The sequence below is a fragment of the Furipterus horrens genome, unplaced genomic scaffold (genome assembly GCF_987537825.1).
Source record: "Furipterus horrens unplaced genomic scaffold, mFurHor1.1.pri manual_scaffold_6, whole genome shotgun sequence".
Lineage (NCBI taxonomy): Eukaryota > Metazoa > Chordata > Mammalia > Chiroptera > Furipteridae > Furipterus > Furipterus horrens.
In genome coordinates this window covers 81484763-81512079 of record NW_028327176.1, presented here as the reverse complement: position 1 = coordinate 81512079, position 27317 = coordinate 81484763, and the positions used below count along the sequence as shown (strand labels likewise).

General features: G+C 39.0%; 1 protein-coding gene across 40 annotated transcripts in view; it reads left to right on the top strand.

Moving 5' to 3' along the window:
* The window catches only part of MAP4K4 (mitogen-activated protein kinase kinase kinase kinase 4), a 218823-nt gene that overhangs the window by 156454 nt on the left and 35052 nt on the right, over nt 1-27317 (top strand). For 7 of the 40 annotated variants that reach the window (XM_090281887.1, XM_090281886.1, XM_090281890.1 and 4 more), the window contains exons 12-17: nt 1352-1562; nt 18900-19061; nt 21792-21878; nt 22459-22671; nt 23593-23754; nt 26319-26552. In XM_090281887.1, coding sequence (XP_090138013.1) covers nt 1352-1562; nt 18900-19061; nt 21792-21878; nt 22459-22671; nt 23593-23754; nt 26319-26552 — 1069 coding nt within the window. The remainder of the gene's footprint in view (nt 1-1351; nt 1563-18899; nt 19062-21791; nt 21879-22458; nt 22672-23592; nt 23755-26318; nt 26553-27317) is intronic. The other 33 variants (XM_090281896.1, XM_090281895.1, XM_090281923.1 and 30 more) reach the window with 10 other exon arrangements.

The window sequence follows — 27317 nt, the reverse complement described above, 5'->3', positions numbered from 1 at the left end:
TACTTTGAAAGTGCCTTAATATCTTCCATTCTTCTCCATTTGTTGAAATGAGTCCTGTAAACATTTTCTCACTCTGGATCCTCTTACTCAGTGGTTATTTACCAAGATTGCATTATTTCCCCTCCCCCAGTCACTTGGAAATATGTGGGCTGTGTTAGGTCCAGGGAGGGGAGCTTGCTGCTAGCATTCAGTAGCCTGGGGTGTGGATGGTAAAGGTCTAATAGTGCGTGAAACTGCCCTTCACACACAGTTGTCCACTGATAGGCCAGTAGGGCTGCCACTGAAAACACTACAATTTTTCCCAAAACAATTTTTTGCTTGTTTTGCTCTTCCCACAAGTGTGGTGACCAGCATTTCATTTCCTTTATTAGGTATATTCTGCCCTGATCCATGTTATAGGCCATGTTTTTCTTATCTCTGGTGTCGCAATGTACAGTGAAGCAGAAGGGTGAAGAGTTGGTAGTATGAAACCTCACAGTAACTAATTAATCAAGGAAAAGAGGATTTAAAATTTTAATATTGGTCTTGCCTGGTTCATGCTGTAGCCACACATAACTGACTAATTGGACACAGGGGATAGAAGAGTGAAAGACCTATAGGACCCAGTGCAGAGGATGGCAGTTTGAAGAGAGCATAGCAAGAGATAAGAGAAATTATTGAAAAAACTCTTTAATTTCTTTTTCTTCTTATGGAGAAGATTTTAATCCATTTGAGAGTAGAACTTTTAGAGTAATTTGAACTGATTTCATGACCAATGTAATTATTTTTGGATAGGAGCATGATCTGATGGGAGAGGCCATGTAAGATTTATTGACCATATTACTCTGGGTGTGCTGGAAGTGGAGGAGAGACCATCTAGGAATGATGCTGTTTAATCAGGTTAATTCTTGGGACTCAACTAGGGCTTAGCTACTGACCCTGAAAACAGGGAAAGTGGGAGAGAATACATAAGACTTGGTGTACCAGATGAAGAAAATGAAGGTAAGGTAAATACTGAAGGTTACTGTGATATTTCTTTCCTGGCAGATCCAGGACATTATGTTGCTTTTACCGATGGCAGATAGGGGGGTCAAAGAGGGACTGAATATGGAAGACAATGATTTCAACTTTTAATTTTAGTTTGAGTTATGTGAGGAGCCTAAGTAGAGATGTCTTGTCAAGCAAGCAGCCATCCCAGAGTTTTAAGATATTTATGAAATGGATGAAAGGAAATAAATACCATTAACTTGTACATGCAGTAATTGCAATGAACTTACTAGCTGCATCTCAGAGTGGGAGGAACTCATTGAGAGGGTAACTGTGAGGCAGTGAGAGCCATCTGCACCCTTGAAAGCCCTGCTTCCTCCTACAGCTCCATTGTCAACGTGCCTGGTGAGTCTACTCTGCGGCGGGATTTCCTGAGACTGCAGCAGGAGAACAAGGAACGCTCAGAGGCTCTTCGGAGACAGCAGCTCCTGCAGGAGCAGCAGCTCCGGGAGCAGGAGGAGTATAAAAGGCAGCTGCTGGCAGAGAGACAGAAACGGATTGAGCAGCAGAAAGAACAGAGACGGCGGCTAGAAGAGGTAGAGAAAGGAAATGTCCAAATTGGTTTTCTCTTTTTTTATTCGTATTGGTTACCAGACATTCATTCACAGGAGTATCTCTACAGCCTCCTGAAGCACTGCCTTCCTCCTGGCTAAGCTATTAAGTAATTTCTAAAGGAAAGCCTATACTTCTGAGGGGCAAGCCTTCACATTCCTTCAGGTCATAGAAAAGTTTTTCTTGTACAGAATTCAAGGACCTGCCCCACAGTTACTCAGCGTCATTCTGTGATAGAAGCAGAGCAGCAGGGTCCCAATGAGTATCACACTGGTTCTGGAGGCTGTTTCCATTGTTAAGTTGGCTAGCTCAGGCTTGACCTGGTTGCTTTCCACTTTTGGCCTTTTGGTTCAAGTTCTAAACCCTCAGAGTTTTTCACCTGAAAAACATTTTTCTACAAATGTCTTAACTTCAGGTATTTTTATAAATGCCTTAACTTCAGGTACATTTAAAAGTAAGGAGTGAAGAAAAGAATTATAATAGGCATAATACAAATGCTTTTCTATAATTTAGTTGTTAATGTGGGCTTTGTTATATCCTGCGGTAGGGAAATACATTTTGTACTGCCTGCTCATTTAACTCATTAATACTATCAACATTAGTAATATGGTGACCCACGGCTTTTTCATTTTTAATTCACAGAAACATTATTTCCCTATGTTCCACTTGGGGCTCAAAAGAGGTTTCTTATTTTCTTTTTCTAATTGCTTTTATTATATATATTTCACAGCTTTAAATTTCTCGTTGATTAGTTTCTATTTCCATTTAATTTACACACCTATTTCACATCTATCTTTCACACCAGAAAAAAAATGCAAAACATATATAGATATAGTATCAGTACAGGGCTTTATTCTATAAATACAACAACACATGCTATTACCCAAGTTATTTAAGATTACATTTTGTGAGGGAAGTTTTTGTTTTGTTTTCTGTATTTATAACCTGAATTCCATGCACTTGATCATTTCCACTCTAGAAAGCCAGGGCTTGTCTAACAAGGAGACTCTTCATCCAGAGTCTGAGGAAGAAAACAGAGGACAGAGCCCTCCTCTGTAGAGGGGACAACACTGCTAGTTATATAACTCTTTTTGCAGTTTATTTGCAAACTCTTGGAATACTTTTAAAACTATTCTCAATGCTCTTTGAAAATAATGGAGTGGGTTCCGAGGTTTATTGAGGTTGCATGTTGACCATTTGGAATTATGAGAATGCTTGAGTTTTGAGGCTCTATTCTACATGTTCATCTAGAACATGCAATATTTTTTACTGTCCTTTCTAATCCTGGGCTGTACTTTCCTTTCTCACATAAAACAGGTTAGTTTGGTGGTTTATAACTTGAAATGCCAAGGCAGCTCAGCTTGAGCTCATTTGTAACGCAGGCCATGGGAACTGCTTTCATGCCCAGTGGTGGTGACCAGTATCTCTCATGAAGCAACTGAACATGGTAGGGAATGATGATTGCAGTGGCTCAAAGAGAGGAGCTGAAGTTTTAAAGCCATGTTGTTTTATTAGCTAGATAGAGGCTAAGAATTAGGGACTTCTACTAAATGAGAACTTTGCACTTACTATTTGTGTCATTTAGCTCTTTAATGTCAGCTTCTCAGTAAAAGTTCAGACTCAGAGTCACCTTCTGCATCTCTTGATCAGGAGCAAGGAAGCCGGGTTCTAAAATGGAATGCTTGCATGAATGTAATCCACAGGTTTAGATTCTTGGTGATCTAGCTCCTTTTTATTAGCCTGGGAAATTAAGCATTGTCTGTACTCTAGGTCCCAGAAGGTAATTTGGTAATATTTGAGCCACAAGTGGTTTGTGGCCCTTTATTGGCTTTAAAGGTTCAATCAGAACTGTTTGGGGAATAGGGATTTCTTTTGTTATTAACAGACAAAGTAGATAAAGATGGTCAGCCTCACTCATAAGACAAATGACAATTAAAACTGAAAGGGGATACCATTTTTCTACCTGTTAGTGGCAAAAAAAAAAAAAAAAAAAAAAAGTCCAAAAGTTGAGGTTGTGAGGAAGCACAGTGCGAATGTTCTTTCTTTGAAACTGCCACAAAATGATACCCACTGGGTATAAGGACTTCTTCTGCCATCTGCCCCTCACACGTGTTTCTGAACCCTCTTTTCAGGTAAGCATTACTGCATTTGCCTCTCATAGGTCCTGCATCTTTAAGAAACCCATCTATACATATATACTCCCATCTTCACTTAGTGCTCTTTGACATTCGTTACTGCTAGCATCTCTCCCCTTTGTTTTTCTCTACTTACTCCTCCTTGGCTCCTATGTGAACTAGAAGTCTTGGAAGTCCTTGCAGATATTTTTGAGTGAGGTTTCTGTTTCTGTTTTCCATTTTCTTTGTTGCTTTTGGATGATCCAAGGAGGAAAAGTGGGGAATGCTGCGCTCATGCAGCCAAATTTATACTGGTAGTTTCGTCCACCCCTTTCCTGTCCCTCACCTGTTTGACTGTGCCCCCAGTCTCTCTTCTGGGTATACTTACTGTTTCTCAGCTCATTCTACATAATTATATTATCCACATTCAGAACCCCATGTGATAAACGTCTCCCATCACCAAACAATTTTAATATTACTATATTACCTTTCATGTTTAGATATATCTTCACAGCTTTGGATCATATAGAACCTTGTCTCCCCCCCCCGCCCCCTCCATAAAAGTGGTTCATAGGCTGGCTTTTTCTCCTATTCTCACCTGTTTTTTTCTTTTTGAGCAAAAATAAAGAATATTTAATTGTATTGTGCCCCTTTTTAATTGAATCTTGATTTGATACCTGTTAACTTTTCCTCCCTACTCCCATGACATCCACATATTTGATTAGCATATTTTCTCATTCTTTTTCTAAGTTTAATAAAAATATTTGACAAGATATTGTCTTTGAGAAAACCCTGTTACTAATCTTAAGTCAAGATTACTACCTTAATTGGTATACTTTCATTTTCTGTTCAAGTGCTTTTTTATTTTTTATTAAATTTATTGGGGTGACATTGGTTCATAGAGCCATATAGGTTTCAGGTGTACATTTCTGTGATACATGGTCTGTATATTGCATTGTGTGCCCACCACCCACAGTCACATCATCTTCTGTCACTATATATTTGGCCCCCTTTACCCTTGTCTTTCCCCGCACCCCCTTTTCTCTGATAACCACCATGCTGTTGTCTATGTCTGTGAGTTTCAGTTTTATATCCCACCATGAGTGAAATCATACGGTTCTTAGCTTTTTCTGACTCTTTTACTTAGCATAATATTCTCAAGATCTATGTTATTGAAAATGGCACTATTTCACCTTTTCTTATGGCTGAGTACTATTCCATAGTGTATATGTACCACATCTTTTTTTTGTCAAGTCCATACTTTGGATATGTTTTTGAACTGGTTACATATTTAATTGTTTCCTGTCTCCTAGTCTGTATTTCTTCATTTGACCTCATGGAAACTATCAAATTATTGGTAAAAGCATGTGGTTTGGTGTGCTACTTTTAGAAAGCCTATGGTGCCATCACAACAATAGCACATTAAATTATTTTTACTGTGTATAGATGACCTTTTTAGCATAGATATGAGTCAAGATCAAGCTTTTTATTTGCGATTACAACTTATCCTTTTCTTTAAAAATAAACCAAAAAATGGGGGGAGAGGGACTCAGTTCCCCATGTTTTCCCAGTCTTACCCTTTTGCAGCAGAGACCCTGGCATGTGCTCTGTAGACTTTAATGTTTGCTCTTAAATTCAGTCAAGAACTTCACCAAGCAGGCCACCTCTTTCTTTCTGCTACTGTTTCTCCCTTTCTGTTCTTTTTCTTTTCTTTTTGAATTCTCACCTGAGGATATGTTTATTGATTTTTTTAGAGAGAGGCGGGGGTGGCGGGGGTAGAGAGAGAGAGAGAGAGAGAGAGACAGAGAGAGAGAGTTAGAGAGAGAGTTGGGGGGAAGGGGAGAAACATCAATTGGTTGTCTTCTGTACGTACCCTGTCCAGGGATTGAACCTTTTGATGTTTGGGACAACACTTCAACTAGCTGAGCCACCCAGCCAGGGCTCCCTTTCTTTTCTTGAATAAACACTGCTGATGGGACATTCAGGACTTGCCTATCTCAGTATTTTTCTGCAGGTATTAAAAAAAAAATTTCCTATCTTTATAATCTTTTCCTTTCAAAGTTTTTTAGCCCTGGAGTTGCCGTTGCCACTTGGTGATTTGGGGGAATCTGCCTTTCTCCATTGAGGGGTAAATGTTAGCATGAGCCCTAGCAGTTTCTTTACTTTGCTTTTCCTTCCACCCAAAGGACATTTCATTTCTATCATTTCTAAAAATTCTAAAGGGACTAAAATTTTAGAGAGGTGGGTGGAAATTGAAGAAATTAAAAACAAAGGAAAGCAAGAGGAAAAATTTTTGGTTGAAATTGGATTAGTACTAAAGCTAAATTGTAACACTAGGAAAACACAGAAGTTTCTAAGAAAAGAATTAATAAACTGTGACGTGTGTTCATTGTGTATTTTTTTGGCTATGAGATCTTGGAAGACATGGTAAACTCCTTCACCCCAGCAGTGTTTCCATGCATTTTAAAGAAATAAGAACCATTTCTTCACTCCTCTTTGTCTACACGAAGGCTTTTGTTTGGCCAGTCATTTGTATGTCACATCAAGAGCACATGTTAGCCCAGTTCCAGCTGTGCTCTTTACAGTAATTGCTGTGGTGGTCATGCAGGTGCCCCTCTAGCCCAGGCCTCGTCTTCTGCCAAGTCAGCAGCTTCAGTGTTGTTCAGAGGGAAGTACTTTTATCTTTCAGAGCTCCCTATAAGTTCATATATTTTCTTTTAGCATCCTACTCTAGTGTTTTTATAGTTATGTTTTCTAAGAGTTAGTTTAATTCAGAAAATGTTCTTTATTTCCTAAAGATGGAGAAGAGTGCCTTTGAGGAGAAGCAAATAATTTCTTTACTACGGCTTTATCAGAATTTGCACTTAAAAACCTCAAGGGTTGGTGTTATGTGTGTACGGTAACATGACCTCAGAAGTTCTTGGAAATAGCTGAATCTGAACTATAGACTGGTTTGCTAAAGTCAGTTAGTTTCGGGCTTCCAGCCAAAATGGAGGTATAAGTAGACATACTTTGCCTTCTCTCACAACCATAAGAAGGATTACCTCTACCTCAAAACAAAATTCAACCAGAACTGCCAGAAAATCGAACTATATGGAAGTCCAACAGCCAAGGAATTAAGAAGAAATATTCATCCAGACAGATGGGGGCAGGGAGCTCGGGAGCCAGGCTGAGGAGGAAGCGGTTTGATGGAGGCAAAGCAGTCAGGGCAAGGCAGCCAGCTGGCAGAACAAGTCCTGCATTCCTTTGTGGTGGATAAAACTTTGGAGAGACACCTGGAGAGTGATAACAGCCCCAGGCTAGACAGCACAGCTCACAATTCCAGTGCTGGGAAAATAAAGCATCATTGCTTCTGGCTGTGAAAACGGTGGGGGTTAGGGTGGTGGGAGAAACTGCCCATCTCAGGAGAGTTCATTCAGAGAGCCCCCATGGTCCTAGAACATTCACAAACCTACCCACTCAGGGAACCATCAACAGGACAACGAATAGACAGGCGCCAGGTGCATACGGGAAGTGGGTGAAGTGAATGGAAACAGGGCATGTGCCAAGCAAACTGCATTGTTCCCTCTTCCACCCCTACTCCATATACAGCATCACAAGGTGGTGAAACAGGTCACCCAGCACTGACGAATACCTAAGGTTCTACCCCCTTACAATGTAACAGGTGCAGCAGCTCTACATAAGACACAAGAGCAAACACAGGGAGGCTGTTAAATTGAGGGGACAAAGAAGTATGGCCTAAATGAAAGAACAGATCAAAACTCCAGAAAAAGAACTAAGCAAAAAGGAGAAGCCAACCCGTCAGGTGCAGAGTTCAAAACACTGGTGGTAAGGATGTGCAGAGAAATGATTGAATATGGCCACAAAATAAAGGAAGAAGTGAAGGTAATACAAAGTGAAATAAAGAAAAATACACAGGGGACCAACAGTGATGTGAAGGAAGTTGGGATTCAAATCAATGATTTGGAACAAAAGGAAGGAATAAACATTCACCCAGAACGGAAAGAAGAAATAAGAATTGAAAAAAACAAAGGGAGGATTAGGAACCTCTGGGACAACTTGAAACATATAAAGATCTGAATCATGGGGGTGCCAGAAGGAGAAGAGGAAGAGCAAGAAATTGAAAACTAATTTGAAAAAATAATGAGAGAAAACTACCCTTATTTGTCAAAGGAAATAATCATACAAGTCCAAGAAATACAGAGTTCCAGACAAGCTAGACCCAAAGAGAACCACACTGAGACACATCATAATTAAAATGCCAAAGGCCAAAGATAAAGAGAGAATCTTAAAGGTAACAAGAGAAAAGAAGAGAATTACTTACAAAGGAGTTCCTGTAAGACTGTCAGTTGATTCCTCAAAAGAAACTTTGCAGGTAAGAAGGGACTGACAGGTAATATTCAAAGTGATGAGAGGCAAGGACCTACAACCAAGATTACTCTGTCCAGCAAATCTATCATTTAGAATGGAAAGGCAGATAAAGTGCTTCCCAGACAAGATAAAGCTAAAGGAGTTTATCACCACCAAGCCCTTACTATATGAAATATTAAAGGGACTTATTTAAGAAAAGAAGACAATCAAAATTATGAACAGTAAAATGACAACAAACTCACAGCTATGAACAATCGAATCTAAAAACCAAAAACAAACTAAGCAAACAACTAGAACAGGAACAGAATCATAGATATGGAGATCATATGGAAGGTTATCAACAGGGAGGGTTAAGGGAGAGAATGGGGGGGGGGTGCAGGGATCAAGAAGCATAACTGGTAAAACAAAATAGACTTGGGGGTGTTAAGAATAGTAAAGGAAGTGGAGAAGCCAAAGAACCTAATATTCACCACCTGTGGACATGAACTAATGGGGAGATATTGCCAGAGGGAAGGGGGTGGGTATCAGGTGGAGGGGGCCAACGGGGAAAAATTGGGATAACTAATATCATAATCAATAAAATATACTTAAAAAATAAAAGTGAACTTAGCCACAAGTTTGACCTAAAAAAATAAAATAAAGCTAGTTTCTACTAGTGCCAGTGAACACAGTAGAACATATTTAAATGGGCCTCACTTATCACTAGACATTTAGAAAATTTTTTAGAATTGTGAGGTTAAAGCATTGCTTTTAAATAGCAAACTAGAAAGGGAACTTAAAGACAGTTAAAGTATAGTTGGAAAAGTACCTATTTACTCAGGCATGCATGCAAAGATTTAAGTTATAAGGATATCTATAAATTTGAGAGATTTGGAAATCATGGCATCATGCAGTTTCTCAATTTGTCTGATTTTGTTTGAAAGAAAGAATGGCTTAATAATAATGACATCACTTTGCAGATGCTTCGAAGGGTAATGTTATGTTTATCATTCTTAAGGTAAACCTGAAACGACATATTCATTAGACTCTCCTGGATTTTGTTTTATGAAATCACAGGAGGAAGGTTAACCCACAGTATTGGAAGGATGTTACTTTGTTGCTGTTTTATTTTTGGCCATTTTCTTGCTTTCACAATAATCATCTATTAAGATGTATTTACAGAGGCCTTTTTAAAATTTTTTTTTAACTTTTATTATCCCCTTAGCCCCTGCAGTTGAGGACCTGTTATGACTGTAGTGGTTTTTATGGTTAGTAGTTTAAATTCTTGCTCTTGGTCCAGTTTACAGTTTCAGATATTAGAGCATCATGTGGAGGAGTCAGAGACTACATTGTTCTTCACCTTTGCCAATGGTCTCCCAACCAGAACTTGCTTAGTGGGTCGGTCCTGGGAAACTTAACCACTTTCCACATTGTCTTGTGGATTTTTAAAAAATATGTTATTTATCTTACCCACAAGATTTGGTGGCGAAGGAGCTATGTCTGGTTCATCTCTGTGTACACATGGTACTTAAAAACTATTTCTCAAACATTTTAACCAGCCATTTGTAGTTCTAGATGTATCTCTGGAAAGAAAAGGATTTTTCTTGAAATTTATGCTCATTCTTAAATGGACCTTTGGTCTTGAGATCTCAAATTTGAGTTCCAGTGCCTGCTTAAAATACTTCAGAGGACCCTATGGAACATCCTGGGCATAAAGGGTTTGTTATGTAAACTGCGAGGCACTGTGCAAATGTAGGTGACCTTGAAAAGATGGCTTTATGATTTGATTGGATTTTGTAGGATCTGGAAACTTTACTACAATGCTAAGTGAAGACAGAATCGCAGCTTTCATCTTGGATGTCTGGTGCTGGGTGTGAGGGTTTGATTTACAATTTTAAAAAGTATCTATTGTGATATTTACTACAGGGGGAAAAGGACAAGTGAAAGAAACATGCTCATCTGGCTCCAAGGAGCTTGTCCTCTTTTCTGTGTGTATTTCTCTTCTATCCAAGACTGTGGGACTTTCACAGGAAACTAAGAAGAAAAAGCCTTTCAGAGGCTTTTATTCAACAATTGAGATCATCAGATATAGCCTGTTCCTATTTGTAAGGTGTTTGCTTACTATTTTATGATGTGCATTTATTAGAATAACTTGTAATTATTTTAATTAAATAATTACATATTAACTTTGGACAACAGTTGAACACAAACAACTTGAAGTTACAGACTTTAAGAAATCCCAATGGGAAAAAATTTTAAAAAAGAAACCCCAGTGAAATGACTGTGAAAAAACAAAAATGGTATAAGTTAAAAGGACAATGTGAACAAGAAAGGAAATTGAGTTGTGTTAGTGCTAGGAAGAGTAAAATTAGAATACTGATACTGCAGATCCTGGAGGAGTAGAAAATGGGAGGTGACAAGTAGGGCCCCAAGCCCCCACCCCATGCAGCCAGGCTACTGCGCTCCCCACTCAGCAGATTAGATATTTACACCTAGAAAAAGTGCTCAGACACTCAGAACATGGAAGAATCAGGCACAGCTGAGTGTGTGCAGAGAGATGCTGTAAACAAGAGCACTGAGTGTGTGACCGCAGACATGCTCCCCTCACTCAGCTCCCGCAGAGCTGGCAGTCATGCTTATTACAAACACAATTCCTTTTCCTACAGCCTCTCCTCAGCCCCGGCACGGGGACATAAGGCCCCAGTGAAATGATTGGGCTGCCTGGCAGTCTAAACCTTACTCTAAAGCTCAATAGATAACAAGTGCTATTCACAGCCGTCATTGCTTTTTTACTGTGTTTTAAGTGTGGACACTGATAAAAAACCTTTAATATGAACCATTCCAGGACAAACAGAAGGAACTTTAAGGAAACAGAAAATGTAGGGAACAAAGAACCTGTCTCACACAGATACACATGCATACACAGAATCTTAATATCCTTAGAGAAGAGAGAAGATAAAATATTCATGAAACAATATTCAGAAAATAAGAACTTGAAATTTTTGTTATAAATTAAAATTCTCAAATTAGTGATCAGAGGTAAGTTTATGGGAAATAGAACAGAAGAAAAACAGAATCAGTCCAGGTGGTTTACCATTTAATAGATGGTCCAGAAAGTGAATATTATAGGGAAAACATACAGGGATAATTCAAGAAAAGTTTCCAGAACTAAGAAATATGAATTTCTGGATCGAAAAACTTACTGACTACCCAGCACAATGAATGAAAAATAGACCTGGAGACAGGCACATAAATCAGCTTGAAATTTTAGACTATCATGGATGAAAAGAGGGTCTAAAAGCTGCAGCAGGGGGATCAGGTCGAGGGATGTGAATGGGTCTTGGACTAGGTAACAAGAATCAGAATCGTCTCACATTCTCCTGCAGCAATATCAGAAACTGGAATATGACAGAGCATTGCTTTTGAAATTCTGAGAGGAAATTATTTCTCCCAGCCAAAATTATCTGTACTATGTGAGAGTGGAAATTTTGTGACAATGTGAAGTCCCTGAAGTCTTTTACCTTCTTGCCACTCTTCCTCAAGAATTTACTAGAGGGTGTGTTCCATCAAATAAGAAAGTGACAAGGGCTCCAGGAAATGGGACTCTATACAGGAGAGAGTCCAGAAGGGTGTCTGAGAAATTGGTGGACAAGTGTGTGATGCCTGGGGAGCAGTCAGTCCAGATCGTCATAAGAGAGGGCTGTGAGAGGCTTTAATCTCTAAGAATAAAGAAAAATACTTGGTTTATTTGACCATATTGAAAGGAGTTTTATGGTAGTGCAAGAAACTTTACAGATGATTTTATGATAAGTCCTTAGAAAATCAAACAACCAAGCAAACAAACAAAAGGCAACTGACTCCTCAAAAAACTAAAAAGAAAGTTATTTATATATGACTCAGCCTTGAATGTGGTTTTTCATTTAACCAGATATTGTCACATGATCAGATTGGTAGCATGGGATGGTATGATGCAATGTATATTCTTTGGGAGAAGTCCATAGATGGTGTCTAAAGTGGAAAAAATGTTTAAATAACTCTATAAGCCTGTTATCGAAATACCAGAATGTCTCAGTGGATTGAGCGTCGGCCTGCGAGCCAAGTGTCGCTGGTTGGATTCCCAGTCAGGGCACATGACTAGGTTGCACATCAGGTCCCCAGTTGGGGGCGTGAGTGAGAGGCAACCACACAGTGATGTTTCTCTCCCTCTCTTTCTCCTTTCCCCTCTCTCTAAAAATAAAATAAATAAACAAAAAAACAAATAAGTTATTTAAAAAATAAATAATAAATAATAAAGGAAATAGCAGAATGTAAATACTATGGGGAAAACTAAAAGCATTTAAGGTGGTTATATCTTGGCAATAACAATTGGGAATGAGAAGTGGGATAGCTTATTTTTTACATAAGCCTTATATTCTTTTTGACTCTTTAAAGTACTTTGTACTTTGATTTAAAACATGAATAAAATGAAGAAATCTACTTGTAAGAGCATTTAAAATTTGCCTCCTAAGTTAAGATTTCTCACCAGGCAGGGAGTCAAGGAAATAACCAAGGAAATGGATTCTACACATTTCACCACTTTGGAGCTTACTACCTTGTACAAGAATTGAGTGTTTTCATTTTGAGCCAAAGCAGAGGATGTGCGCCAAGGTCCTATCCTTTCCTGAGGCTCCAGGTGATGACAGCTCAGGGATAGGAAGCAGGAGGGGCAAGTAAGAAGTCGGTCTTGGGAATGAACTGGCCTGGATCATGCCTGCCCTCAGTGAACTGGGGGTGGCAATACTTGTAGGTGAGAGCTGGTATGTGGAAAGCCAGCCTTGATATTGGTTCACCCTGTGCTTGGCTTTCCTCTACAACCTCTCCCTTTCTTCTCTAGAGACTCAAGGAGATTGGAACCCCATGGCTGGTTTGAACTGGGTGCTGGGCTGCATCTGGACTCACAGCTGTGCAGCAGTCATTTCTTCCAGACTGCTGCATTCCTGATGCTTGTCTGGTTCTTTCTGATAACAGCCCAGGCATCAGCAGAGATGGGGTCAGGGTTTGCTTTCAAAATTTAAAATTTTTTTTTTTTAAAATAACAGAGGAAAAAGCAAATGTAACCCATGGCTTTTCTTTCTGGCATTGTGATACCATGGAGCCTTTACTTCAATATCATTCCTAAAAATTAAAGAATTTTAATTTTAATTCCTGCACAGTATCTAAGGAAGTGGCAGCAAGTTCATCTCGAAGGCTTTTCACATGTGTCTGTGGTCATGTGGCATTGTTTAAGTAGTGCAGTGGCTTCAGAGATTCATTATGCCTCCCATCAGTAAAAAAAATTGAGCATGTATATCTGACAGATATATGCACTTATATACTGTTGCCTATGTACATTATAAAACATGGCAAAAATCACTATCTTAAAAGGGTGAGCTACAAGTGTAATAAATAGAAGTTCTAAGTTGGTGGGATTTTTTCCTCTATCCTCCAGTTGATAGTCTTGCTCACTTTTGGAAACAGCTGATGTTGAGACATAACATCTTAGTTCTTCAATTCCCTCCTTGTGTTGACTACCACCCCCACCCCCAGCTCATTTATTTATTTTGCTTTCTTTTATTTACAACTAAAAATTTTTGTTTGATTTTCTATTACAGTTGTCCCACTTTTTTCCCCATTGCTTCCCCCCACTCTCCCACCACTTCTCCCACAGTCCCCTCCCCATTGTCCATTTCCATGGGTCATTTATATGTGTTCTTTGACTAGACCCTTCCCCCTCTTACCCACTTCCTTCCCTCCTCTCTCCCCCTTTGTCACTGTCAGTCTGCTCCATGTTTACATGCCTCTAGTTCAGGTTTGCTCATTTGTTTGTGTTGTTCTTTAGTTTCCTGTATTAGGTGATATCATATGGTATTTGTCTTTCATTGCCTGGCTTATTTATCTAAGCATAATTCTCTCTAGTTCCATCCTTGTTTTCACAAATAGTAGGAGTTCCTTCTTTCTTTCTGCTACACAGTACTCCATTGTGCTGATGTACCACAGTTTCTTGATCCACTCATCTACAGATGGGCACTTAGGTTGTTTCCAATACTTGGCTATTGTAAATAGTGCTGCTATGAACATAGGGGTGCATAAGTTCTTCTGTTATTATTGATAGGTACTTATTCATTGTCATTTTTCCCCTTTGTACTTGTGGTCCTCTCTGACTCTGTTTCTTCATCTTCTTAAAGCATTCCCTTTAGCATGTCTTGCAATGCTGGCTTGGTGGAGATGTATTCTTTTAGCCTTCTTTTGTCTTGGGAACTCCTTATTTCACCTTCCACTTTGAATGAGATCCTTGCTGGGTAGAGTATTCTTGGTTGTAGGCCTTTGTTTTTCATTGCTTGGAATATTTTTTGCCATTCCCTTCTGGCTTGTAGTGTTTCTGTTGAGAAATCTGATGATAGCCTTATTGGAGCTCCCTTGTATGTTATTAGCTGTTTCTCTCTCGCTACTTTCAGGATTCTCTTTTTGTCTTTCAATGTTGCCATTTTAATTATGATGTGCCTTGGAGTGGGCCTGTTTGGGTTCATCTTCATTGGGACCCTCTGTGCTTCCTGGACTTGCATGACTTTTTCTCTCATCAAATTAGGGAAGTTTTCTGTCATTACTTTTTCAAACAGGTTTTCTATCCCTTGGCTCCTCTTCTTCTCCTTCTGGAATTCCTATGATATGGATATTATTATGTTTTATGTTATCCTGTGGCTTTCTTAAAACCTCTTGATTCTTTTTCAGTCTTTTTTCGTTTTGTTGCACTGTCTGGGAATTTTTTCTACGTTGTCCTCCAGCTCGCTGATCCAATTTTCTGCTTCCTCTAGCGTGTTTTTAATTCCTTCTATGGGTTCTTCAATTCAGAAATTGTATTCTTCATTTCCCCCTGGCTCTTATTGAGAGCTTCTATGTCCTTTTTTCATGCTGATATAATCCTCAGTAAGTTCCTTGTAGTTTCCCTGGAATTCTTTGTAGTTTTCTTTGAGCTCACTGAGTTCAATAAGCTTCCCTATAATCCATGTTTTGAATTCCACGTCTGATATTTTGCTTTCCTCTATTTCATTTAGCACTCTTTCTGGGGATTCTTCCTTTCCTTTTGACGGGGGGTTGTTTCTCTGTCTCCCCATTTTTGTGATCCTTCTTGTTTGTTGCTGCTTCTTAGATTGATCTGCACTTCCTGGATCCCTTCTGTTGACTTTTGATCTCACTGCATCTGGGCACACTTCCCAGGGTATAGGCAAGTGAGGGTAGAACCCAGGTCTTTCCAAGAGGAATGATTATTTTATAGTTCACTGCTTTTGAAACCTTTTTAAATTTTTTCTTAGTTTAGACACAAAGTACTGATTTCTTCCAAAAATATTTTTTACATTTATTTTTTGTTTTTTTTGTTATAGTTGTCCTATTTTCCCCGCTTTGCTCTCCCCTGCTCCACCACCTCCCCCCTCTCCCACAGGCCATCCCCATTTAGTCGTCCGTGTCCATGGGTCATTCACACTAGTTCCCTAGACCCTTCCCCTTCTTTTCCTTCTTCTCCCCCTCCCTCCTTCCCTCTGGTCACTGTCAGTGTGTTCCCTGTTTACACGTCTCTGGTCCTATTTTGCTTGCTCGTTTGTTTTGTTCATTAGTTTCCTGTATTAGGTGAGATCATAAGATATTTATCTTTCACTGCCTGGCTTATTGCAGATGATGTCATGATGATACCTAGTATAGACTGCCTCCTTCTCACTCCTACTGCACCTTTTGACAAGTCAGGAAACTGAGGCTCATAGGGAATTGGCTTGTACCAGGGCAGCTGAGTCAGGACCAGAACCCCTAGCCCTTGAGTCCTTTCAATTCTCTCATTAGAATTTCATGGTGCATACTGAAACTTCTCAGAGAACCCTGTTAGCCCAATTTGGCTACTTTGTTATCTGAAATTTGTAAAATTCAGTATATACCATCCTTTGCCTCTTTTGACCTGTTCACATTGTTCCGATTGGCTTGGAACTTGAACTCTAAGCTAAGGGAAAATTTTAAGGGTGTAGACACAAGTTGCCTTCTTTTGTTTTTGCTTTTTTTTGTTGTTGTCCTTTTGACTGACTGAGAGAAGTTGTTTACATGCCCATGTAGGAAGCTCTCTGCCTGTGACTGTGGGCTCTTTATTTCATCCAAAGGTGGGGCCCTGCTCCCCTGGCCCTCAGGTGTTAGCTAAAGACAGTGTATGGCAGCAGCTCATTTCTTTTTTATAAACCTTAAAGTGTCCAGCTTCATCATGGTTTTTCCTCAGAACTTAAGCAGCAAGTAGTGCTGTATCTCTCACTAAAAGTGGTAACATGCACAAAGCTATACTCGCAGCTCCTCAGGACCAAAGCTTCCAGATGCGTCCATTTTTACCTCTTCAAGGAGAACACTCATGTGCTTTCAGCTTTAAAATGAGTGAGAGAGATTTTTCTTTGCATTTCAACTTAAGGTTTATCAGAAGGCTTTTTGTTTTATCTTTAATGCATTCTTACTCCAAAGAAGTTCAAAAGATGTTCTCCTTTGAAAAATTTGGCTAGCCAGGAATATCTGAAAGAATTAAATAATTTATCTTTAAAGCAAAGAAATCCATGTTTCCCAATTGGCAAATTATAATGATTTTTATTGCCAGTGTTAGAAAAAAGGTTGTGTTTTCAGCTACTGTATCGTTATTGTAAGTGATGTACTGGTACAAATCAAAAATTTTGTTCCTGGATAGTAAAAGCAGCAGGTATAAAGTAAAAGATCTTTGCTTAATTTGCTTTGAAGAAGAAAGACTAGTACCATTGCTTGGATGTGACTCTCAGATTTCTGACCTCAACTTTCTGTTGTTTTTAACAGAGTCCTGGGGTAGGGGAAGTGTTTTTGTTTGTTTTATGTTCTGGGAGCTCCTTTTAGGAAAGAAAAGCCTCTCCCCATAAGGGGTGCAGGGCAGTGCTCAGGGCTGAGAGCCACGCCCTCCTTTGGCCCGTACAGGCCACAGAGGACAAATGACCTCACTGCGGAAAGCCCAGCGTTTGAGTCCTACATCACATGGACAGTTGCTCGCAGTTGTCCTCCTAGATGGGGTTTTGAACACCCTCTAGTGCCTCATTTTTCTCTTTTTCTAAGATTGAAAAAAAGTATAAAGACATTAAGCTAACAAACGACAGGCAGCAAGTGCATTGTATGGGGGCATTGTTGGTGTTAGAAACACCAGGAAAGGAGTTCTGTTCTCCTGATCCCACCCCACCCAGGGGAAACGGAATTCTAAGAGCAGACAATTGGGGAACAAAACCACAAAACGTGGAATGTATGAAATAAGAGAAGAGCTGGGGCCAAAAGCTCACTCCAGGCTTCACTGAGAATAATGGTGTAGTAGTACTCAGATGAGAAATAACAGACACCAAGTAATCCTTTTTATTCAGTTATTCCACAAGGAAAGATGCTGTACATTTGTCAGGAAATCATTTTTGAGTGTCTACCTTCAGATTGAATGCTAGTTAAGGGTCAGGGGAAAAACCCAGAAGGAAAATGTAAACTATAATAAATATTTTACTTTGTATACCCATTATAAATATTTGTGTCTAATATTCCCAATGCTTTACCCCAAACTTTCTTGTTTTTCTTAATATTTCATCTTAATGTCACATTAAAATTTGTGGTGATAATATTGGTTTCCTGTGTCTTCAGAAATGGCTAATATAGTAACCACTAACCACATGATTATTTAAATTAACTTTAATGAAATAAAATCAGAAACTCCCTTTCCCTATCATACTAGTCACTTTCAGGTGCTTAGTAAGAACTAGTGGCCTGTGTACTGAATGGTGGTGAGACACATTTTCATCATCCCAGAGAGTTCTGTTGGACAGTGCCCATCTGGAGGCTAGCATTTCTTTTTTCATATTTATGGGAAGAACTTGTTAATTTTATACTCTGCAGTGAGGAAGGACTTTACTCACAGATTTCTGGGCCTTGATGAGACAAGCAGCCAGATAAGTGCCCATGTGTCACATGGTTCTATACTGTGAGTTTAAATAGAACAGCCAAGAGGAGGAAAGGCTGTCAGAGCCAGTCTGGTGAGCCATGAGCCAGCGGCGCCTTTGGCAGATATTGATGGGATACAGGATGATGTCTGGTTAACAGGATAGGCTTTAGAAACAGAGAGACCCTTCCAGCTGGGCGCTTACTAGCCGGTGACACTGGGCAAGTCCCTTAACTTCTCTGAACCTATTTTCTCATCTGTAGAATAGGAATAAAATAGGAATAAAATACCTCCTTCCTAGGTTTGTTATGAGAATTGTATTAGATAAAGTACATGGAATAAAGAATATCAAATATTGAATATACTTTTGAAATGCATAGTAAGCATGTGCTCAAAGGCAGTTATTTATTAATATATTCGTAGTAGTAATAATGGCAGTTCCTATTCTGGTTGACGTCAATTCCTCTTTTTTCCTGATGTGTGCCTTTTTCCCTCCTTTTTAAAATTATTCCTCTCCTTTACTTGCCCTGTTTCTGTTTTCCTTTATTTCATTCTCTTTTGTGTTTTTCTTCTGACTTAGAGCCTTGGGTAACTGTTAGTGGTACTCAAGGATTAAGAATTCCTTAGTGCCTAATTGCTGGAGTACAGGGAAGAATGGGGAATAATTGATGTGAAAATGAAACCAAACCCTGTAAGGATTCACAGAAACACAGTACCTTTAACCAGTATTTATGAGGAAGCTGATATATTTGAGTCCAAGAGCAATGTGGGGTAATTGGCCAATAGAGACAGAGTCCATGATTGCCCCCTAATTTGCTGCAACTGGTCAGCAAACTGTCCTGAGAGTCATAGCCAGAAGGCCCTTGCTGATTACATTTTTCCTTATGCAGCAACAAAGGAGAGAACGTGAAGCTAGGAGGCAGCAGGAACGTGAGCAGCGAAGAAGAGAACAAGAAGAGAAGAGGCGTCTGGAGGAACTGGAGAGAAGGCGTAAAGAAGAAGAGGATAGGAGACGGGCAGAAGAAGAGAAGAGGAGAGTTGAAAGAGAGCAGGTTAGTTCCCAAAGAATGTTCCAACCATGAGTTTGTGAGGTTTGTTACTTTGTAGAATTTGGGTATTTGGGGCAAAAGTATACACATATGTGTGTGGAGTTATTCAGGACGCAATTGGAAGTGCACCAGTAAATTGAGCCTCTTGTCTTTAAAAAAAGATATATAAATATTAAACTTTAGAAACCTCGAAACCAGAAAAGTGGTCTTCTCTTGTTAAACTTAAGTGCTTGAAACACAACATGTCTAGATGATGATTAACCTTTTTAAAATGAAATTGTAAACCAATTTTAAGAAACTTCTTATGAGCAATATTTGAAGTAGCCACTGGCTAACCGAATATTCAATATATGCTTGCCTATAATTCAATATATACATATGTAGCATGTAACAATGTCATAACATTGTTGTTTTGTTTAACCAAAAAAATCAGGTTTTAGTTTTATTTATAGCATTTTATTAGTGCCAGATGTAATTATCTTTAGAAATCTCTTTGATTCCTGGACCACCTGTGCAAACAGGAATGGTCAGAGCTGTCTGGTCGTGTTGTCAGTGTGGATCCCATCACTAACCTCTTTGCCTTTCATGTCTTTGAATGAAATCACTCTTTGTTATGAGCTTTGAATAAAGAAAAAAGATATGAATGGGGACACATTTAAATAAAGCTTGAGATTCATACTTAAAGTACTTGGAAACAATGTTATTAACTTCCAAATTGGATTATTCAGTTCTTATCTTTGACACTATAATGATATGCTTTGGGTTTTCTGAGGATCGGGTCTGCCTACTGCGTTACTGGTTTCTCCTAGGATTCAAGTGATATCCTTTATCTGTTACCTTAATGACTTCATGGGCTGGGTAACTGCTGTGTTTTAGTTGGTATTGTTTTACATTTTGATTTACCTTTGGGGACTGCGAAGAAGAGGAAATATACACTACATGTTTTTAAAAAGTAAACCACAATTTAATTCTAACAATTTGTGACAGAATGCTATGAAAGTACTATTTAGTCTTTGTTCTAATGGCAGTCATTAGCTTTTGTGTATAGTATTTGTTACCTCTTCTTTAAAAAAATAGCATCAAAAATCAGTTTTATTCTGTTTTTCTTATTCTAATGCAAAATAATCATTCCATGCTAACAGTGCTGTAGGAACATATTTCTGCATATGTATGCATGTTTGTGTACATGTTTCATTGTGTTCTGTGTGTTCATTGACTGTAGGTTAGGACCTTTGTGATTAGGATAGTTGTGGATTTTTCAGTTGTCCCTGTGTTTTGAAGGCAGAAAGCAAATGACTGTACTAGTGGATTTTCTAATTTATGGTTTAATTCTGTCTAGTTCAAAGCAGAGATGAGTTTGGAGTCAGATTTCTTTCTCAGCCATTGCTGGGGAGGCCATATTCCATGCTAGGGCAGTCCTTAGCATAGCATGTATCATGGACAGTAAGGCTTAAATAGAGCCCAGGTTGGAATTGGTGCATTTACCACTGGTCTTATGGATATGCTTTCCCCCAGATTGGCTTTTGCAGGGGGTGGGGAAAGGGTGCTAAGTTCGCTTTGTAAGATAAACCTAAGGAAATTTAATCTCATAATTTCTGTTATCCAGCATTCTCTCAATTAGAATTATTGGTTAACTAAAACTTGTGTTCAGACCAAATGTGAGGTTATTTTTATCTTAAAGTGTGCAGCTTGATATCAGTGCGTTGTTAGCAGTAGCCCTGTAAAGAAATAATCTGACTTTCAGAATAAAATTTGCCCTCATAGGCCCCTTAGCCTACCTTTCTTCTAGAGTACTTAGCTTTCTTTCCAGTTGAAAAGGAAGGAAAATTCTTTTGTTGGTAAAATATTGGTTCTTTTTGAAGTTATTTCATGTCTATCTCATATTTGAGCCTCACAAAATAATTCTGAGATTTTCTCAAATGAGGAGACTGAGGAAATGGGAAGTCGAGAGCTGGCGAGAGGTCACAGACTAAAGTCTCTTGCTTTCCTAGTCCATTAACTATGCATGCGTCTTCAAGGTTGGATTTTTCCTCTTTATATACATATCTTGGATATGTTTCCCTGTTTTTATTGTTTATTTTTCTCTTCACATTAGAAATCAGTTGTCCCCTCCTCCTCCTTTCAGACATACACACACACCCACACACACCCTTATGAAGAGCCTGGGCCTGTTCATTTGTGAAAAGTTGTCTGAGCCTCATGTTCCCAGACCATGGCTTCTAGAATGTAGACATTCTAGGTACCTTCCGTATCATCAGAGAAAACACAAATCATGTTAGTTTTATTTTAATATTAAACAGATTTGGTTTGGAATTTTAAAAATTGGCCACCTGTGATTGTTATAAATAATGAGTAATAAGCATTTATTAATGAGAGCCCTCTGCTTTCCTAAAATTAAACTCCTGATTTCCTCAGAGTTCCCCATCTAAGGGGAACATCACAGTCCTTTAGAGCCCAGCATTTGTGTATAACAGCTGTGTTCTAACAGAAAAACTTCCAGATACCTTTGTGTGTACCATTGGAGAGCATGCCATCATTTATTAGACTCTTCAGGTCTTAGTGGCCAGTTTGAAGTTCTTGGGAAAATCCTTAGCAATAGATTTTGTTAGCCATTCATTACTAAGTGAATTACCACTAAAGATGATGGGGCAGATGGTTCTTGGTGATCCCTTCAGGTGGTTCTGATGCTTTCCTTTTGGATAAATTGATTGCTGGGTAATTTCTGTGTGACAGGAGTATATCAGGCGACAGCTAGAAGAGGAGCAGCGGCACTTGGAACTCCTTCAGCAGCAGCTGCTCCAGGAGCAGGCCATGTTACTGGTAACGCCCCGTATCTGTCTTGTTCTGTAGTGCCAGGGCTCGTGTGTCCACCCCTCCCCTGAGCTGGGCAGAGCTGTGTTCATCACCAGACCATTCTGGTTAGTGCTATGGGCTGACAGGCTCAAGTAGAGATGTCCTCTGTGGTCCTAATGCTTGGGGCACATTTCCAGGTGGCTTTTATTTATTTACTTATTTCCCATTAAAAACTTCAGTGTTCTCATTTGGTAGACAACAGGTTTTGAACGGAAATTGGCATTCAGTGAACAAACAAGAATGCTAAGGGCTGAAGGTTCAAAGCACTTGCCATAAGGAGTTTTACCTAGTTTACTCTAGGTACCTTTTGAAACCACTGCTACTGACTTTTAATTGAATTCTCTCTTACTCTGTCCAGTGATATTATTGTTAGCAACAAGCTGTCAGATTTTTCCACAGGTAATATGCTATTTAAAATCCCACCCATTTTGCTTTGTTACAAAACATGGGGAAAAAAATCATGATCTTTAAAAAACGTTGAGAATGAATTGGAGAAGAGGCAAGCTTTCCAGTGTCCCGTAGATTTAGTGTTCTCTCCCTCTCCAAGGAGTGCCGATGGCGGGAGATGGAGGAGCACCGGCAGGCAGAGAGGCTCCAGAGACAGTTGCAACAAGAACAAGCATATCTCCTGTCTCTACAGCATGACCACCGGAGGCCGCACCCACAGCAGCAGCTGCCAGCACAGCAGGAGAGGAACAAGCCAAGCTACCATGCTCCAGAGCCCAAGCCCCACTTTGAGCCTCCTGACAGAGCTCGAGAGGTATTGCTTTCCTGTGTTGCTTAGACATTGATCCTGTGTTGATTCCCTGCCTCTTAAGAACTGGATAATAATAATGCTAGAAGGGGTCATAGACTTCAGCTGGTGATCTACCCACTTGGTTTTCTAGCTGAGAAATGGGGGTTCTGAGAAGTAAGCGGACTCGTCCAGGGTTTCTTATCCAGTTAAGTGTTTTATCCATAGAGATTATTAACAATTCTGAGATGAACACTAAACTAAACAAAAAGGGGAAAGATTATATCGCAGAATTATTCTTTAAAATGTAAATGAAGGCAGTGGTGGCCTGGTTAATTATTTTTCCAAAATTGCAATAAGGATGAAGTGTGCCTATAACCTGATTTACTGACTTTTCAGTGATCCTGACTTATTACTGAATTGGTGTATTTGGGAGAACCTCCCAGTAAGGATGTGGCAAAGCAGCCAGTCACTGTTCTGGGGTCCTAGGAAGCTAGGGAGCTAACTGGTCAGCCTGTAGAGTACGTTGAATCTCTCACTGAGAGTGGATTCTGGGAACAAGTGTTCTGGAATCCCCTTTTTTGCTGGAATGAAATGTGTCTTGGATTCCTGAAGACAGTCTTTTAATCTGTTGGTTTAATTGCTTGTGACACATTTAATTTTTTCTTTCTAGTTTATTACTCTCATGCACAACCCCAGAATTCTTTCCAGGAGGAGAATTTAAAGGCTGCCTCTTTTTAAACTTCAATTCTCATAAGTATTTCTTTATCCTGAATCAATTTCTGGTCCTGCTTTACTTGTATCCTCCCTTTTTAAACTACCCCTTTATTTTCCTGTAGCTGAAGTAAACAGAAAACTTCTCTTTACAGTCCATGCACTTCCAGGCTTTCTTTGGTATCTGCTTTTCCCCACTAACATTGAGTTATGTCTTCTAATTCTCTGATGCAGGTGGAAGATAGATTTAGGAAAACTAACCACAGCTCCCCTGAAGCCCAGTCTAAGCAGACAGGCAGAGTATTGGAGCCACCAGTGCCTTCCAGATCAGAGTCTTTTTCCAATGGCAACTCCGAGTCTGTGCATCCTGCCCTGCAGAGACCACCTGAGCCACAGGTAGCGACAGCCGGTGGCTGTGGGTCATGAGATGCACGTGATAGCTCACTGAGCCACCAGCCTGCTCATGGCATTCACATTTTGGTGTGTTACCACATTTAGAAAGAAAAAAGATAAGCAGGAGTGAGTTTAGACTAAGTTAAAGAGACCCCTCAATTGATAGGGAAAATAAGGAATTTTTTAAAAAGATTTTATTGTACTTATTAAGAATATTTAGATTCAGTGATTTCTTCTCTTAGTTTAATGTTTTTCCTTTCCTAACTCGGAAGTTTACAAATACGTATCTTTTTATTCCAGTACAAAGATTTTTTTCAGTTTAGTTTTTAGAAAACTTGTGTTACAAGTTCTTTGAGGGAGAACCATAACCTTTTCTTAACCTGTGATCCTTGGTGCCTGGCATGTTCCATGAGTGGGCTTTAGAGAGCTAATGACTACCCTAAACTTCATGTACAAGTTTTTGGTTTGTCCAAATGCGTGCTTTTATTTATTTATTTATTTATTTCTGGGAAAAGGGTCTTTTATCAGATTCTCAAAAGGTTCAAGAGTCTAAAAAAAGTTACAATCTAATGAAATGAGTTAGGCGTGGCTTTCCCTGAAGTAGGTCAGGGTAAAGGTCATAAACTCTTATTGGCCAGCCATAGCCTTCTAGCCCCCTGTCTAGGTGAGGGAGAACCTCTGGGTTGAGTGCAGCAGTTAAGAGAACCCTCTCTGTTGTCTGGAGAGGAAAATAGATGGTTAAGGTTACTCACTGCAGAGATCTTAGATTCCCACTGGTTCCACTTTCTCACTGTAAACAACTGGTTTTATACATTTTGCTCCACGCAGCTATGTAACCGAGAATATTGGAAACAAGTTCTTAGGCCTAAGTTTACTTGTTACTGTTGTTTATATGTGTTAGAAGGCAAAAGTTTACTTTCTTTTGAAAAAATTAGCTGTGGTGTTTCAAAAAACAAATTCCAATAAGGATTTGAATATGCTTTACAGTAAATAAACCCAGTGCAAGTTCAAACAATAAAGAGCCAGGACCTTACCATGAGGTGTTGTGGGTGTGTGCTGGGTGGGGTGAGAGGTGAAGAGGGTGGTGGGAAGTGCTTGCATGGGATCAGCAGCTTCTTGATTCACAGAAGAGCTGTCCCACAAGCCCATGGTAACTTCAGAGAGCAGGGGATGGAAAGAAAAAGGGAGCAGTGAAGAGCAGGACAGGGCCAACGGAAGAAAGGGAAGGAAAGGGAGGAGGGGCAAGTAGAATAGGTTTCATGGCATTCCTGTGAAGAGTCCAGGATTAAATTTTTTATTCTGAAAGTTAAAACCTATCATAAATAGAAACTCTTTACTGTGCCACTAGCAGTTTAGAAAGTAGAAGTTCCTAAATTATGTGGTCTACTTTTTATGTTAATGATTAATTAATATAGCACCTGGAAATATTCTCCCTTTTCCTCCTGTGTTAAGTTGCTTTTGGCTTAAATATAAACTTATGAAAACATTCTCTTTGGGGAAACTTTTTTTAGGTAGGACTCTATCTAAAACCCATGTTTTAAAAAATTACAGGTAGTACTTTCAGTTCTGTGCTTTTCCCCCTGAAAATCAAAAACATTTTAGGCATCTGGGGTTATACCAATAATTAGAGTTATGTGACTGTCACCTAGAAATCATAAATCTGAAACTAATTTTGAATCTTGTTTTGGGGAAGGTTGAACCAATTGTGATTTGGCATTTCCAGTTTTCATTAATGCATTGCTATAATAGATATATAGCCAGAATTATGTAAATTACAATATTGAACACATTTTAAAATAATAAAATATAACTTAAAGAAAATACAGATTATTTCAGAAATTTTTTTCCCAATTTAAAAGCAACCAGATAAACTCAATTAACAAGTAATTGTCAAGTAGGTCAATTTAGGGAATCATACTATTGAATATTTCCAAATAAAGTTCTTTTTCATAACTAGTATGAAGATGTATGCAGATCTAGGGTTGAGTGTTTTAAGACTTGGGAAAAGAAAGAAAATTGTTGGTATATTTGAAAAGTTGGCTGTTTTAAGTTATTCTGTTATAGTATGTCAAAACATGAGGGGTTTGTCTCTGCTCATTAAATGTGTTATTTTACTGTTACATGGTCTGAAATCTTACACTGCAGGTACTGGGAGGGTGGATAGCTAGGTCTGCATGTAATGGCAATGTTCACCTTGTGATCTCTCTCGCTCTCTACCTGTCCAGTCTCTGCTTTGACATGGATATGCATGTAGCACGGCTGCCCCCTATCAGGACAGGAGTTCTATAAGCCTTTTTTATGTTTCTTAATCTTCATGTTTACTGCTATCTGTAATGTTTGTCTGGATATTAAGAGTTTTTCTTCTAAGTGTACATTTGTTCTTTTTCTACATATTGTGTTCCCCAGATCACTTCTTCACTTTAAAGTGTAACTGTTTTGCTACCTGGCTTACCTAACCCTATAGCACCCAGTTTGCATTTCCCAGTTTCTGCTTTGGATTTGGTATTGACCAGAAAAGCGTTTTATGCAGAACGCATTGAATGTTTTGTGTTTTGTTTTCTTGTAAGGTACAGTGGTCCCACCTGGCATCTCTCAAGAACAATGTTTCCCCTGTCTCGCGATCCCATTCCTTCAGTGACCCTTCTCCTCCCAAATTTGCACACCACCATCTTCGCTCTCAGGACCCATGTCCACCTTCCCGCAGTGAGGTGCTAAGTCAGAGTTCTGACTCTAAGTCGGAAGTACCTGACCCCACCCAAAAGGCTTGGTCTAGATCAGACAGTGACGAGGTGCCTCCAAGGGTAAGAAGCAGAAAGACAGATGTGTGCTTCTTTTTCCTTTTTGTTATTTTTAAAAAATTATTTATTTTAATAAAGGGTATAATGAGTTCACCTAAATTAAGGGGCAATGAAATTTCAAAGGAACTTCTTACAGTGGAGAAAGTTCCACACTTAGGAGTTGTTATATTCACCCAGTGGCAGTTTGGTATCTATTGTGGTTGTTAACTCTATATTTAAAAACTAGGTAACAAAATGATTTAAGAGTAAGTTTATAAAGAAGAAGCTTTTAGAATAAGTAGAATCAAAATATATTTTAGCAGTTGTATTACAAGTTTATACAAAAACAACAAAGTTACTTTGCAACATAAACCATTACCCACATTTTCAGAAAATACTTTATTAAGAAAAAACATTTAACAAAAATTTCAAAAAGGACTTTTTCTTTTTAAATTGAGAAATTTTTGGTTTTGTTTTGCTTTTTAAGATTTTTTAACTTTTTTTTTTTTTTTTTTTTTAGTAATTACTTGGTGAAAGTAAACACAAGGACAAATTTTAGTTTGTTTTTCCTCTACTTGGAATTTGCTTCCTCTGAATATTTTCTTGCTTCCTACCAGTCTTTGTTTCCTACTGAGCCATTTGTAGACATTGTTTGGTTTCTTTGAGCTTATTTTCCTGATTCTCACATTATCTCAGCGAAATGCTTTGTGTGTCCCCTGCCACCGAACTTTAGTCCAAACATCATTTAAATGTTACAGAAGCATAGAAGGGCTATTTGTCCTGGCTTCT